This window comes from Rhinolophus sinicus, chromosome 14 (assembly GCF_057876585.1).
Source record: "Rhinolophus sinicus isolate RSI-liver-muscle chromosome 14, RSI-T2T, whole genome shotgun sequence".
Taxonomy (NCBI): Eukaryota; Metazoa; Chordata; class Mammalia; order Chiroptera; family Rhinolophidae; genus Rhinolophus; species Rhinolophus sinicus.
This window is the reverse complement of record NC_142514.1, coordinates 67,836,638-67,851,462: the sequence shown is the minus strand read 5'-3', so window position 1 is coordinate 67,851,462 and position 14,825 is coordinate 67,836,638. Positions and strand designations below refer to the sequence as shown.

Sequence of the window (14,825 nt, the reverse complement as noted above, 5' to 3'; positions counted from 1 at the left end):
GATCCACCGGACTCTTGGGTTTGGGGGGATAGATGGCTGAGATGTTTATTGCCATAATATCTTATGCTACACAAGAATACTTGAACTCTTTTTGGTTTGTTTTTAGTTGTTGTGGTTGTTTTGTTGTTTTTGTTGTTGTGTGTGCGAGTTTTACATCAAACTAACAAAGATGAAATCTCACGCTTTCTCCCACTTGCTTCATATCATTCATACTACTGGCTGTTTTGAAGCAAAAACTCTTGGGGGTGAGAGGTGCAGAAAGCAGCTTTAGCAGATGGGACTTCCCATCACACAGGAACTCTTCCCGCCTCCCCCCACCCTGCCCTCTGCAACCCTGTGTTCTTTTTCTGAACCTCTTACCTAAATCTCCACCTTCTTTTAAGTTAACGATAAACCCTGGTGTGGCATGTTTGTGATGTTTTGCGAGGCTACTGTCCAAAAATAAACTGTTGTATTGAGGAGGGGAAAAGCTGGTTTTAAGAGGGGTGCCACCAGCCACAACATGCAGTAGCACTTATTGGTTGCAAATTTTCTTTTTCTAGAAAATGCTAAATGGGGCTTATTAAACTCCGCTGGTGTAATTTTTTTTTTTTTAAAGAAAGGACAAGTTAAAAATAGCCTAAGCACACGTCTTAGAGGCAGTGAAAGCGTTGGTTGTTAGGAAGAACTGGTAATGGGGTGGGGGTAGGGTTTTAACAATTAAAATTTCAAAGCCCTGCAGGGTCTTCAGGACCCCAACAGGAGGGGATGGTGGGTGGGGGGTGGAGAATGTAGTGGGTTGGGGGTACTTCGGTGAGAGAGGCACTGGGGGGCTGAGAGCACTTCCAAGAATGGACTCACACTCAGATTCAATTCCGTTTTGCTTTTATCAAGCACCTATGAAGATATAAGCAACAAAATGGTAATAAGTTCCTGAGTCATGTCTGCTTGGGATGTCAGGATCTTGTTACAAGTTCATGAGAGAGTGGGGCTGCAGAATCACAGGGCTGCGCCATTCTGAGGCACCAGCTCTTTGAAGCTGGCCCGACTCATCCAGGGATGAGAAGGCCTTGCCTGCTGTGCACTGTGCACCGAAAAGGGAAGACCAGGCAAACAGGTAACCAGTGTGTGACCACAGCAGGAAGTGGGATTCTATTCACTCGTCCCTCCCTGAGGATCCCCTGTGCTGCAAGCTCACGGAGGAGGGTGGAGAAAGCAGGGACTGATATGCTGACCCCTCCCTCCCCAGGTTTCATGTTGGTGAAAGGAAAGGCAGGAGAGCCTTGGAGATGTAAACCAGTCATTCGTGAGCACCCTGTAGCCAGAGAGCTTTAGCACCGGCCTGTGCCAGCTGGGAAGTGTTGCTCCTGGACCCGGTGTCCCCGGCTTTCCAAATGCCAACCTGCTGAGCCAGCTCTTCTGACAACCGCCTCCCAGCTCAGGGGCGGTGCCCATTGCATCAGTTCCCCATGACATAGGGCCTCTCGTGCCTGGACCAGTGTGGATTCATAAACATGTGAAACTTTCCTGCCTCTTCCTGTCTCCGGGAGAGAGACAAGGAGAGAAGAGGGGATGGGAAGGAGTGACTCATTCTGCAGAAGGGAGGGAAGAGCCCCAACCTCTCCCAAGGTTATGTACTTGCCAATCCCCACTCCAGGCAGAACACGTGGGGTCAACTTACAAGATCTTGAAAGTGTTATCCAGGGATGACTTCTGGGCTTGGGCTCCACCCCCCACCATCCCTGCTCCAGAGCAACGAAGAGATGGTGTGCAGATGGTGGGTAAGGTGAGACAGAGATGAAAGTAGAGACAGCCACTTGGCAGAGATGTGGTAGGGGGATGTGTGTGCCAGACTGGCACCCGACAGGGTGGCCCATGAGGCCTTTGTAACCCTAAGAAGCTATGGTTCCCCAGGGATGGGGGTTTGGGGGTGATGGCTCCTAAGTGGCAAGTGGAGTGCAGGAGGAGTTAACAGCAGCAACGGTGGCAGAATGGGGTCCTTGTGAGGGGGCTCAGGAACCCGGCCCTCCTTACTTATCTGCTCAGCCATCCTCACAGTAACTCACCCCCATAGCAATAATTCTGTGGGCCCGACTTCTTGAGCGCAGTAAGACTATTAGAAACCATTTTCGGAGGTTTATTGTCTTCTGGGCACTGTGCCAGGCTTGTCCCTGCATTATCTCATTTCTTCATCAGTCAGTCCCAGGTTCGAATCTGGCTATGCCATTTGTTATTGGGGGTCACTTTAGGCAAGCTACTTAGCCTCTCTGAGCCAGTTTCCTCAAATAGTAAAATGTGAATTATATTAGATAGCCGAAATGATTACGTAAGTTAGTGCTTGGAAAATGCTTAGCTGAGTGTCTGGTACAGAACTCAGCAATGTTAACCACTGCTATTTTATGCCAGGGTTGTTGTTGTTGTTGTTGTTATTATTATTATTATTATTATTATTATTAGGCCTCTTTTACACATATATCCAAGGCTCATGGCAGCTCTGGTGTTCTAACATGGGTTCATGGGACTTTAAAGCCTGGCTTTCTTTCCATTATGCCTTATTGCTTTTTAAGACTTCTTTTACATTATATGGCAATTATAAGTCATTTGAAGTCTCCTGAGAGTGTCATCTCTTGTTTCCTATTAAATGTTAAACATACTGGCATATAGATCAAAAAATTGTTTCACTTTAAATATCACATCCTCAAGTTCAGGGGCTGTGTCTTACACACTTTTGCTTCCCCCGTGTCTAGCAGAACGCCTGTCCCATTGAAGGCGCCCAGGACGTGTGTATTGAATTAAACTGACTTGGATTCACAAGGAAAATGAAGCTGGTTAACTAACTTGGGCTTTACCACTCCCCTTACCTATCCATTGGGTCGCTATTGGATCCTGAGATACAATAATGAGAAGGAATCCAAAGTTCTTGCTCTCACAAAGGGATACAGCAAAGGGATACAGTATCTAGTAGGTGAGGTTGGAGTCAAGTCACTAAGGAAACACAGAATGGCGTGTGCATAAGATAGAAAGATGTGTGTACCATGTGCCACGCTCTTGTGGGAGAGGCGTCGTGTGCCATGGGAGCATGTAGCAGGAGCACCTCCCCGGCACTCAGGCAGTAAGATGACCTGGAGCAGCCTAAGCTGAGTCATAAAGGGGAGTGGCAGCTACTCAGGTAAGGGATACAGGGAGGAAACTACCTTTCAGGCAGAGAGAAGTGATGGGAAACTGCCAACCCAGTAGGGACCTAATGGGTGTGAAAGAGCTCCCACTCTTGAGAAACAAAATGTATACACATGAGGCAACTTGAGAAAATAACTAAAGTAACAGCAACAAATGGCAAACCATGTCAGACGATGTGCTATGGGAGTGTGAATACATTCAGAAAGATGCAGCAAGAAGAATTTTGTCAAAATGAAGTTCACAGACTACCTACATCAGTCAGCTGGGAGGCTTCCTAAACATGCAAGTCTTTCTCTTAGATAACATCAGGAATCACAGGTCTGGAGGTCACAGCTGGGCACCTGCAAGTTCCACAAGCACCCTTGGGTGACTCTGATGCTTAGTGAGGTTTGAGAACCACTGAGAACGATTACTTATTGAGCACCTCTTATGGGCTCCACATCTTCTACAGCCAGGAGCAGAGAGGAGTGGTCTCAGGCCCAGAGAAAATGCCACACAGACCCTGGGGCGTGGAGGTGTGGTGGTCTCAGCAGTGGATGAAAAAAAGGAGGATGTGCCCTGTATGTGAGATCAGAATAAAGTCATTAGGGAGGGAGTCCAAAAAGATGCATGCAGAGAACCGCAAAAACTTTGGACGGCCTGGAGTGGAAGGGCAAGGTTGTGGAATAACAAAATTTTAACTAAAGAAACTCTAAGGAATTCTGCAAAGACAAGGCATTTAATTATGCAGTAGGAAATTATTGAATGGTCTTCAGCAGGAAAAACCCTAGTGCAGTGGAAAAGCTATTGGAAGGATGGTTAATAGTAAAATACTTTTGCATTTATGACTTTGGACACATCACTTCATTTCACTGAACTTCGATTTCTTAATCTGTAAAGTGGAGATCATAATACCTACTTTTCAGGGTTGTGAGGATTGAATGATATATACGCATATGTGAAAAATCAATCCTATTCTGGACCAGGGCTATAGTAAAACAATAACAAAAATGAATACCAAACACACACACATGCACACACACAAGTTTTCATAATCCATTGTGTGGCTTGTGATCTCTGGCCCTTTGATAATTACTGTTCCTGTTTACCGTTTATTTTCTTCTTGTCTTCTGTTTTCCTATCTATAGCTGCTTAGCTGGCTTCCTGGGAGTCTGCGTAGCCATCTACTCATGGATCGCCCCCTAGTGCTGGATGCTATAATGACTCATTCAGTCTTGGAATTGAGGGTCAAGTTTCCTAATCTTAAAAGAATCTCCCTTAAAGCTAATACAGCCTACATAACAATAACATCAGCTGTACACTGACACCAAGGGCAAATTACTTTGTAACTTTGTAGCCATAATATTAATAACCAATTAATAATTTTCCTTTTTAAACAAAATCCCTTAGTAAATACTGTGGGGTTGAAGATAGACCTGAAAACATAAAGGTTCTTCATCCTGAGGCCTCTTTCATGCTTCCAAAGCAACTGAAAAATGATTCCTTCAAATGTTTCTTTTATCAGTTATTTCACTTGCAAGTTTCTTTATTTGAAAGAGTGGAAATATCACTAAATTGTGAATATCAGGAGTCTGATTTCTGGTGCCAATTCTATTCTTGGTTAATTGGATGACTTTGGTTAAGTAGCTCTTCTTCTTTGGAGTTTAGTTTTTGCAAATGAGAAATGCAGACTCTGTGATCTTTCAGGTCTTTTCTGTCATATAGTTTTTTGCCTAAATAGAGAGGCTGTGCAGGGAATGTATATGATATGGGGGTAAGAGTCAGAAGAACTACATTCTTAGCCCTGTCCCACTATTTACTACTTCTAGGACATTGCCCAATCAATTAACCAGTCTGGACCTTAGTTTCCTTATCTGAATAATGGGGAAAAGATCTGCTCTGTTTTATTTACAGTTATTATGAAACTCAAAGACATAAGTTGAACACTATAAAGTGCCACGGAAAATGCAGGCTTCTATAATAAAGACCCCTGCTTACTCATGTTTTTGTGAATGACATATGGCAGTTAAGGGCTTTCCAGATAGATATTCCTGAGTTTTATCCCAGTCTCACCTGTTAGTAGCTCCTGTGACTTTAGATAAATGTACTGTTGTGGGGATTAAATAAGAAATATCTGAAATGGCTTAACAAAGTGTGTGGCACATAATAGGAGCTCAATAAATGACTGTTATTGTTTTTCTCCAATTAATTTCATTATAGTATTTAATGGCTAAAGAAGCTAAGAAAGAAAAGTTAAATGATTTTTCACAGGTCACCAAAACTTTATTCTTAAACCCTCAAATAGAATTGTTTTTATGTCTGCTGTGTAGCATACATCTATAATTCTAGGAAAGAGTTAACAGGAAAGTCATCAGAAGGCCTCAGACTGTGTAAGAATGGCAGGTTAAGGTCCATGCTTCGTTTAGACTTTTCTGGCAATCTACTTGAAGAGCCCACTCAGAAATTCAGTATCCTGATTGATTTTAGGAGATGGGAGCTACATAAACAGGGTGATTATATAAAACGCTCTCAATCTCTGGATTCTTTGGACTTTGAATTCCCCACCCTGGGGGACCACACTGCTCCCAGAGCTGGCCCCAGCTCACCCAGCATAGACCTGTACATTCTGCCTACTTGAAGGCAAAATATTAGGGCACTTCTTATCACTGAGTCCTTGACCCAAAGGCTGGTCACCATAGGCCCACTGTCGGGGCAAAACTGTGAGATCTGTTAGGAACGTCTGGGGCCCAGTGAAGATTCTTTAAGTAGGCTTGTTCTCTTTGATAGCCCAACCACCCCTTTTATCTTGGGTAAAGAGGTTTGCATAAACAACGGGGGGAATTGCCACTCAGGAGCTAGCTGGCCTCATTTGTCAGTAGTATTCAGAGGGCTTTCGGGAGAGGCAACCTCACATCAGCATTATTTCCCCTAGATTTTGAAGATCAACTCTAGTTTTCAGAATGTGTGACTCCACGGGAGAGCCCAGGTTGTAGGTCAATACTGATCCAGGGGCTCCCAGCCTCCCTCCACTTCCTTCCCAGCCCTGTCTCCCTGACTACCGTGGAGTCTGGGAGATGGGGAGGAGCACGTGGGGAAACACGTGCGCGGAGAGTCTGGGAGTGGTGAGGCGAGCCGGCTCATTTCTCCCACATTTTCTTATTTTAAAAACTAAGACTCCTGCCAGCAATATGGTTAGAGTGATGTGCATTCATCGTAGAATCAGAGTGATCAGTCGGTGGTTTTTGTTAAGTTGACCCCCCACTAGGTGAGGAAGCAGAAAAGCACTGGCTAAGCTTTTCCTGAGTGCTCTCCCTCTACCAAGGAAATCAGGGCTGCCCCAGATAAGTCAATTGAGTTGGGCCTGTCTGCTTTCTTCCGTGCCTCTCGCTTTGTTTGCAATAGCCCATGAGATAGGTTGGAGAGGATGGGAAGAGGAGATTGTCACTGTTAGGCGCCTGGTCCTGCATTTCAAGCTCCCTTGCTCATATAATTAGAAAATCAAACACTTTACAACTCAGGGCCCACCAATCTCTTATGTCTCTGAAATAATTAGTAAGCTCCTTCATCAAAGATCCCTTCTTTTCTGCAGAGACAGACTGAAGTCAGAAAATATAAAGGACAATCCTAGCTCAGTCGCTTATTAGCTGTGCGATTTGGGGAAAATCTTCAAGAGCTGTAAATGGACAGTATATCTTACCTTCCCTATTGACCTTGAAGGGTGGTTATGAGAATAAAAATTAAAATGTGATAGGGTTTATGCAAAAGCTCTGGAAACCACAAGGGATATTTAAGAGTGTCTGCTTGGCCCCTGGTTCATACCCAGCAAATATCTGTGGAATTGGCAGCTGGAGGGAGATATGTGGGAGGCCAGGCATAAAGCAAACAGGACCAAAGGAGAGATATTTTGGGCTTTGTCTTTGCTTACTCCCTTCAATCATTTACTCTGTCCGTACATGAAACTGTCCATACATAGCTTATCTGCTCACTCACAGATCATGAGAAGTGATCTGGTCACTTCAGATCTCAGGACAGTCTCAGTTTAATAATTGTGTCCTGTCCAGAGGAATAATAAAGACTGTGAACCATTCAGAGTTGGCCTGCTGTGGGCCCAGAGCAGGCAGCAGCAGATGGGAATGTGGGCAGCTTCCTGTCTTTTTACGATGTGGGTGCCTCCCTCCTCCCGGCAAGTGCAGCTTCTGACCCCTACAGGCTTAGCAGGGAGAGTGGAGAGAAGGGGGCCAGAAGGATTCTACTGACCAGGACTCGTGCAGTTGTACCTGCATTGCCCTAATTCAGTGATCCACTCACTGACTGGCCACTTGAGACTCCCCCATTAGCCTCTGTCCTTGGGGATTGACCTCTCTCTGTTGGAGCACCTTTAGGAATGGCCCTTTGGGGCAAAGTCCCTTTAAGGAGGTTCTAGATCAACTCACAGCACACCCTCCCCATATGGGCAAGGTACACATCACCTTTGACCTGTTGTCGGTGGAGTGAGCTTACTTCCCAAACAGCACCCTCTGCACGGATGCCACCATGGGCCGCGTCAGATTCCTGCTCTTTAGATTTCTCAGGCCTGGGGCGGATACCAGTCCAAGCCCCACCCTCAGGGACACATTCCGATTGCTCCAGAAGGTCTCCCTCAAGGCCTGCCACCTCTTGTGCATTGTGGGGATTTGGGGAAACCACACACCATGCACTGAGCAGCCCCTCCTCCTGCAGCTCTGAACCCCGATCTCAGACGCTAGCCTCCCTCAGAGGCTGGGGCTGGGTAGTCAGCTAGGGCTTCAGAACCAGGTCTTTGCCTCCTGCTTTGCACGTCCTGCATGAGTTGGCTAGTAACTGACTGGAATAGGGGAGTACTGGCACCTATTGTCTTTGGTTGTCCTCAACCCAAGCGGAGTCAAAATCCCATGTTAATATCCTGGGCCATCACTCTTCTTGTAGTAGCACTGCCACGCTTATTTCATAATTAACGCTTGTGTGCCCTTCTAAAAGATGATTTGCCGAGGTGTGAGGCCACGCCTGTGGCGTATCAATACCCACCACTGCATCTGGTGGTTCCGTATCTGCAGCCCCGCCTTCCGGAGCCGCAGCCTACCTTACCCCCCATTCACAGCCGAAGGTCTACTACAGCTGTTTACTCACAACGTCCTGAATTCCTGGCTCTTTGCTAGGGGGAGGGTTCTAAGGCCAGGCTTTGACTGGAGTTCAGGGAGGTGACACTTGGCAGCTAGCAGAGTTACGTTCCCAGAGTTACCTTCCCAGAATTACCTTTGCAGAGGCTTATGGCTCCGTCTACACTGGCTGCAGCTCTGGCCCTGCGATGGCTGGTGGCTCCCAAGCTCATGACCACTGTCCCCTCCTCTTTGTGCTTGTTCCTGGACCTTCAATCAGTTTCACACAATCAGTGCAGTCTTTCTACAGGAAGAGCCTCACCTACGCCTGATCTATCCAGTGACTCCTGGGCCTCAGTAGGGGTATAAATACCAGGGGGGCTGCCTTCCACAGTCAAAGATTAGTTTCCTCTGTGATCACCGAAAATCTGTTGTAATGCAGTTATGAAACACATGAAATACCAGTCTCTTTTATTTTCAGGAGCATAATTTGCTTTTTCCCTTACTGTCTCACCCTGTAGCCTTTTACCTGAGTATATTATGTTATTTTGTTAGGTTTAGACTAAATATCTGCAACAAAGAGACCCCAAAACATAGTAGCTTAGACAGAGAGAAATCTCTTCCTCTTCCAGAGGCCAGTCCAGAAGGGGATGGGTCAGTGCAGGGTGGCCTTGCTCTTTGAAGCTACCCAGGAACGCAGGTTTCTTCTATTTATGCATTTGTCCCTAAGGTGCTGGCTGACTTCATCTGCATGGTCAAAGCTGGCTCATGAGTGTAACAGAGGGTGGGTGTAGGATGTGGAGAAGTAAACGCTATCCATATAAGAACGTGACCTGGAAATTGCACATGTCGATTCCCATTCTATTGCTTACCTCCCATTGACCAAAGCCATATGGCCATGCCTACCTGCAAGAGAGGCTGGGAGACGGAGTCTCCCTCTGGCTGCCCATGTGCCCTGATCAAACTTGTGGGGTGCAAGGAGAGAATGAATCATGCGGGATAGTTTGCGTTCTCTGTCGCCTAGTGAACAGACAGCACATAAATAAAGGATAAGTGACAGTAAGATAAGAGCTTCTAGTGCTGCCACTAACTAGTTATAAGACCAGATGTAAGTTACTTATAACCTCTCTAGACCTCAGCTTTCATTGTCTCTAAAATGAGTACATGGGAGTAGATCAGTGACTTCAAACTTACAGGCTTACATGTGGAGGGAACTGTGGTGTGATTACAAGGAATTTTAGGAAATGTTTGTGAATCAAGCTTTTTTTGTCAATGGAATGAATAACATGACATATATATATATATATATATATATATATATATATATATATAACTAATATTCAAATTTAGGTGCTGTTGTAATGATTAAAATGCAACATTTAAGGTTTTACTACATTTGTAGTTAATTTTATCCTATTAGGTATTTTCTTTCCTAAAGTGTAGCTTATAATTACTATATCATATGTGAGACTGGGATCTCTTTTCTTTTTCTTTTTTTAAATTTTCCAATTACAGTTGACATTCAATATTATTTTATATTAGTTTCAGGTGTACAGCGTAATGGTTAGACCTTTATATAATTTATGAAGTGATCTCCCCGATAAGTCTAGTACCCACCTGGTACTATACATGGTTATTACAATATTATTGACTATATTCATATGCTGTACTTTACATCCCCATGACTGTTTGTAACTATCAACTTGTACTTCTTAATCCCTTCACCTTTTTCATCCTGCCCCCCCCCCCCAACTCCCCTTCCATCTGGCAACCATTAGCTTTTTCCATGAGTCTCTTTCTGTTTGTTTGTTTATTTTGTTCTTTAGATTCTACATATAAGCGAGATCATATGGTATTTGTCTTTCTGTCTGACTTATTTCACTTAGCCTAATACCCTCTAGGTCCATCCATGTTGTCACAAATGGTAAGATTTCATTCTTTTTTTAAGGCTGAGTAATATTCCATTGTACAAATGTACCACTTCTTCTTTATCCAATCATCTACTGATAGGCATTTAGGCTGTTTCCATACCTTGGCTATTGTAAATAATGCTTCTGTGAACATAGGGGTGCATATATCTTATTGAATTAGTATTTTGGATTTTTGGAATAGTTACCCAGAAATGGAATTGCTGGGTCATAAGGTAGTTCCATTTTTAATTTTTTGAGGAAATGCCATATTGTTTTTCATAGTCACGGTACCAATTTGGAATCCCACCAACAGTGCAGGAGGGTTACCATTTCTCTACAACCTCGCCAACACTTGTCTGTTGAATTATTGATGACAGCCATTCTGACAGGTGTGAGGTGATGTCTCATTGTAGTTTTAATTTGCATTTCTCTGATGATTAGTGATGTTGAGTATCTTTTCATATTGGCCAGCTGTATGTCATCTTAGGAGAAATGTCTGTTCAGGTACTCTGCCCATTTGACTGTGATCTTTTTAATATTAAAAAGAATTTTTGTACTTGAGTTCCTGGCACACAATAGATGTTCAGTGAATATTTGTTGACTGGATTAAATAAAATATAGGTTGTCATCGAATAAAATAATCACTTTGGTCTTTGCCAACTCTGAAATCTCGTGGATTCTTTACTCCAGCTCTGAGGCAATTTTCCAGTTTGAGTTTTACTATAACCAATCATTTCTACATAATTAAAACCAGCTCTGGTCCACTGCATCAGTTCCCAAATACTGGGAGAGTTTTTCATTTTACATACATATAATAGCACTGCTTATTTAGTATTCACATCTTCAAGGTCTCTTTCTGGAAATAATCTTCCCCTGTTGTAAAAATGAAGTAGGTGGAACTTACACGTCACCCTTTGAAGGTTTTGCATTATAAATTCATTCAGAAACATGAATTATATCTACTTGTATAATTAGGGTAAAATTAGGACACAATGTGACACATCTCCAGTAGGTGGCAGGGAGAATTTCCAATGTTCTTTGATAACCCCCCATCATTTATTATTTGATGCTGAATAATATTATTAAGTTCTAAAATTTTTACATCAAGAAAATGAAATAAAATACATTGGCTTGTGGCCTCAGGAAGCTCCTGGTGCCCCCCTCATCCACCTCTGAAATCTATCCCAGGAGGGGAATGTTTCTGTGGATTAGTCACGTTCCAACCTGTACCCAGGGAATTTCTTGTGCCATGTTTTCTAAGGTGTGGGGCATTGGAGGTGGAGTCCAAATAAGACTTCTGACTTTTGGGGATGGTTTTGTTCTGGAGAAAGAGGGAAGGATAAGTCCTGGCTACTTCATTATATTGTCTTTTTTTTCTTCAGTCTCATTTTTTCCTACCTGTCTAAGTCAGAAGGGTAGTACTGAGTTCATCTGAAGTTTGGGGCTGGCTGCCCAGAGCAGCTCTGCCCTGGCCACTGGTACACCTGTAGTCTCACAGGCTCTCCTCTTCATGGTGCTCATTCCTGATTTACCTTGGATTAGTCTTGCCATACCACTGAGTGATAAAATGAGGGGGGCTGAGACTCAGGTGGTACCTACAGAGGAGGATCAAATAGGCTGTGTGACTGGCTTTATTTCTACGCTCTCAGCCCCTTTACCTGGCACGGCCCTGCCTACAGGTGCGGTGCAGTGGCACTGGAAGCCAAAGCCCAAGTTCCTACCAAAGCTCCCCTTGGCTCTACACTGTCCTCCATGAACATGTGGCCTCCAAAACTCCTCAGAGGGTTAGGGACAAGTGGAGGAGGGATGGAAAAGTTCTGATCTTCTGTCCAGGTCATCTAGTTTTCTTTTTGCAACAATATATCATAAGTTATTTAAGAGGAGGATTTTATGTGGAGAGTATGAGAAATGTACATTAATTTAGACTGTCCATCCTGTGTTTGATTTTGTAATACAGAAAACTGTTTTAACATATAACAAACCATACATTTAAAGTTAGAAGGCTGGGGTTCAAATCCCACTATGTGATATTGGCTAAGATATTTAATCTCTGGTTTCGTGAAAGATGTGAGTGTGTGTGTGTGTGTGTGTGTGTGTGTGTGTGTGTGTGATAATATATTATAGGAGAGTTATATTATAGGAGAGTTAGGACTAACAAAGTACCATATGTACCTTATAGAAATAGAAATAGATGGTAAATACTTCTTGAATTTCTGTGATAGTTCAAACATTTTCAGAATTAAAAATTTTGAAATGATTTCTTCTGAACATTTTCAAAGACTTACTTGCTAAATTCATACCCTTCTTTTATTTTCAAAGCAAGGGCTGAAAAAAATTATGTTCCTCAATATGCAGTCCATTTTGGGAACCAATAATTACTTCTTAGATTCTATATATGTATGGCTATGACACACAACTATTATAAACTATAGCTTTTGACATTTAATTTGTTTCATTTACTTTCTTAGAAATGTTGATGCTGATTATGTGTATTTTACCCAAAAGAATTTAAAACACTTCACAAAAAATGTTTTACACATTTTGTGCTTTCATTCTACTAATATATATCAGTGATTTTGACCTAAGTTTTCTCTATTGTTCTAATTTAGGGGGGTTTTGTTATACCGAATCAGTTTAATAAGTAGTCTATGTGTGTGTGTGTATGTGTGTGTGTGTGTGTGTGTGTGTGTTTGTATAATATATATGTAATATTGTGTGTATATATAATATATATGTAATATTATATATATATGTATCTTGTTAACAATTAGGAATTTTATTTTATTCTTGCAATAATGCAATGACAACATCATAGGCAAAATTAGCTATTTCATCATGACTTTTGGAAGTTAAATGTAAGCTTTTTAAGTATGCTATATATACTAAGAAACTAAAAAGTTATAGTAACAATGAACTGCGATATAGTAAACTTCTGTTTTTTTTTTATTTTGGGAAGTAGTCAGGTAATCAGCTTAATCCCTGCCTCAAACATAGAAGCACAAGCATGATTGCTTGAACTTGGAGAAAGCCAATTAGGGTCGTTGACAGTGCCCTATCCTCCTTGAAGAAGGCTGCACCAGATTCCAGACCCACATGATTTTCGTGGGGCAGGCATGGTAAAGGCTAGCACAGGGTGGCCTCAGTAAGCCTCTATTCATGTTAGGCAGGGTCTTCCAGAGATAAGTAATGTCCGCTCTATGCCAGTTCTAAAAAAAAAATAAAGTGGGTGTGTTTTAGGAGAGATCCATTTGCTGCATTTTTGAAAGGATCCAATGTCAGAACTCAAAGTAGAGGGTACTGGCTCCTTATTTCCTTGCAGTGCCACAGGGAGGCAAAGGACTTTGCAGTTTGGATGCATTTTTCCTTAGCTCCAATTTCTAGCTTTAAGTTTAATGTGTCCAAAAATGGATGGGTTTCAAAGTGAGGATCAACTGTTATGGTAAAGCCACCTTTTGCACTTCCATATCCCCTTCAGCCAGGGTAAAGTGGTTCATCCGGCCTCTCCATCACAGGCCCTGATTCTTAATAAAACTAACATTTATTTGGTCATACCATGAACCATGCTAAACACTCTACATAGATGGTCTCATTTAATCTTAAAAGCACACTTAAGGGCTGGACCCGTGGCTCAGGCAGTTGGAGCTCCGTGCTCCTAACTCCGAAGGCTGCCGGTTCGATTACCACATGGGCCAATGGGCTCTCAACCACAAGGTTGCCAGTTCAACTCCTCGAGTCCCACAAGGGATGGTGGGCTCTGCTGCCTGCAACTAAAATTGAACACGGCACCTTGAGCTGAGCTGCCGCTGAGCTCCCGCATGGCTCAGTTGGTTGGAGTTCGTCCTCTCAACCACAAGGTTGCTGGTTCGACTCCCACTGCGCCCTCCACAACTAAGACTGAAAGGACAACAACTTGACTTGGGAAAAAGTCCTGGAAGTATACACTGTTCCCCAATAAAGTCCTGTTCCCCTTCCCCAATAAAATCTTAAAAAAACAAAAAAACAGAAAAACACAGAAAAACCCCACACACTTAAGGAGTAGGCGCTATTATTTTTTTATCCCAATTTCATATATGAGAAAACTAAGCCTGAGACAGATTCAGGGATTGGCCCCGGCACACACAGTTAATAAGTGGGGGAAAAGTTAGTGTCCAAATCTGGGCAGCCTGAATCTTAGAGCCTGAACTCTGACCAGCATGCCTGCCAGGCTCCTAATTGATTTCTCAGCCACAGTGATCACCATGTACCCAAATCATACTGATTTCAACTGTTCTGTCCCTTTAGTCCATGAAGTCACTCCAGCTTGTCAAATTGCATTCCATTTTAAATATTGGTAATATTTTAAATATAGGTGGCAAGGGCCGGCTGGTGGCTCAGGCGGTTGGAGTTCCGTGCTCCTAACTCCTAAGGCTGCCAGTTCGATTCCCACATGGGCCAGTGGGCTCTCAACCACAAGGTTGCCAGTTCAATTCCTCAATTCCCGCAGGGGATGGTGGGCTGTGCCCTCTGCAACTGGAAGCGGCAACTGGACCTGGAGCTGAGCTGCACCCTCCACAACTAAGACTGAAAGGACAACAACTTGACTTGGAAAAAAAGGTCCTGAAAGTACACACTGTTCCCCAATGAAGTCCTGTTCCCTTTCTCCAATAAAAATCTTTACAAAAATAAA

General features: G+C 43.2%; 1 protein-coding gene across 2 annotated transcripts in view; it reads left to right on the top strand.

The window, feature by feature from the left end:
* Positions 1-14,825, top strand: part of LOC148755719 (uncharacterized) — a 27,758-nt gene extending 12,933 nt beyond the window's left edge. The window contains exon 2 of one of the 2 annotated variants that reach the window (XM_088791313.1): positions 14,643-14,825. In XM_088791313.1, the coding sequence (XP_088647439.1) occupies positions 14,643-14,717 (75 nt within the window). In that variant the 3' untranslated portion in view covers positions 14,718-14,825. The remainder of the gene's footprint in view (positions 1-14,642) is intronic. The other variant, XM_088791312.1, reaches the window with a different exon arrangement.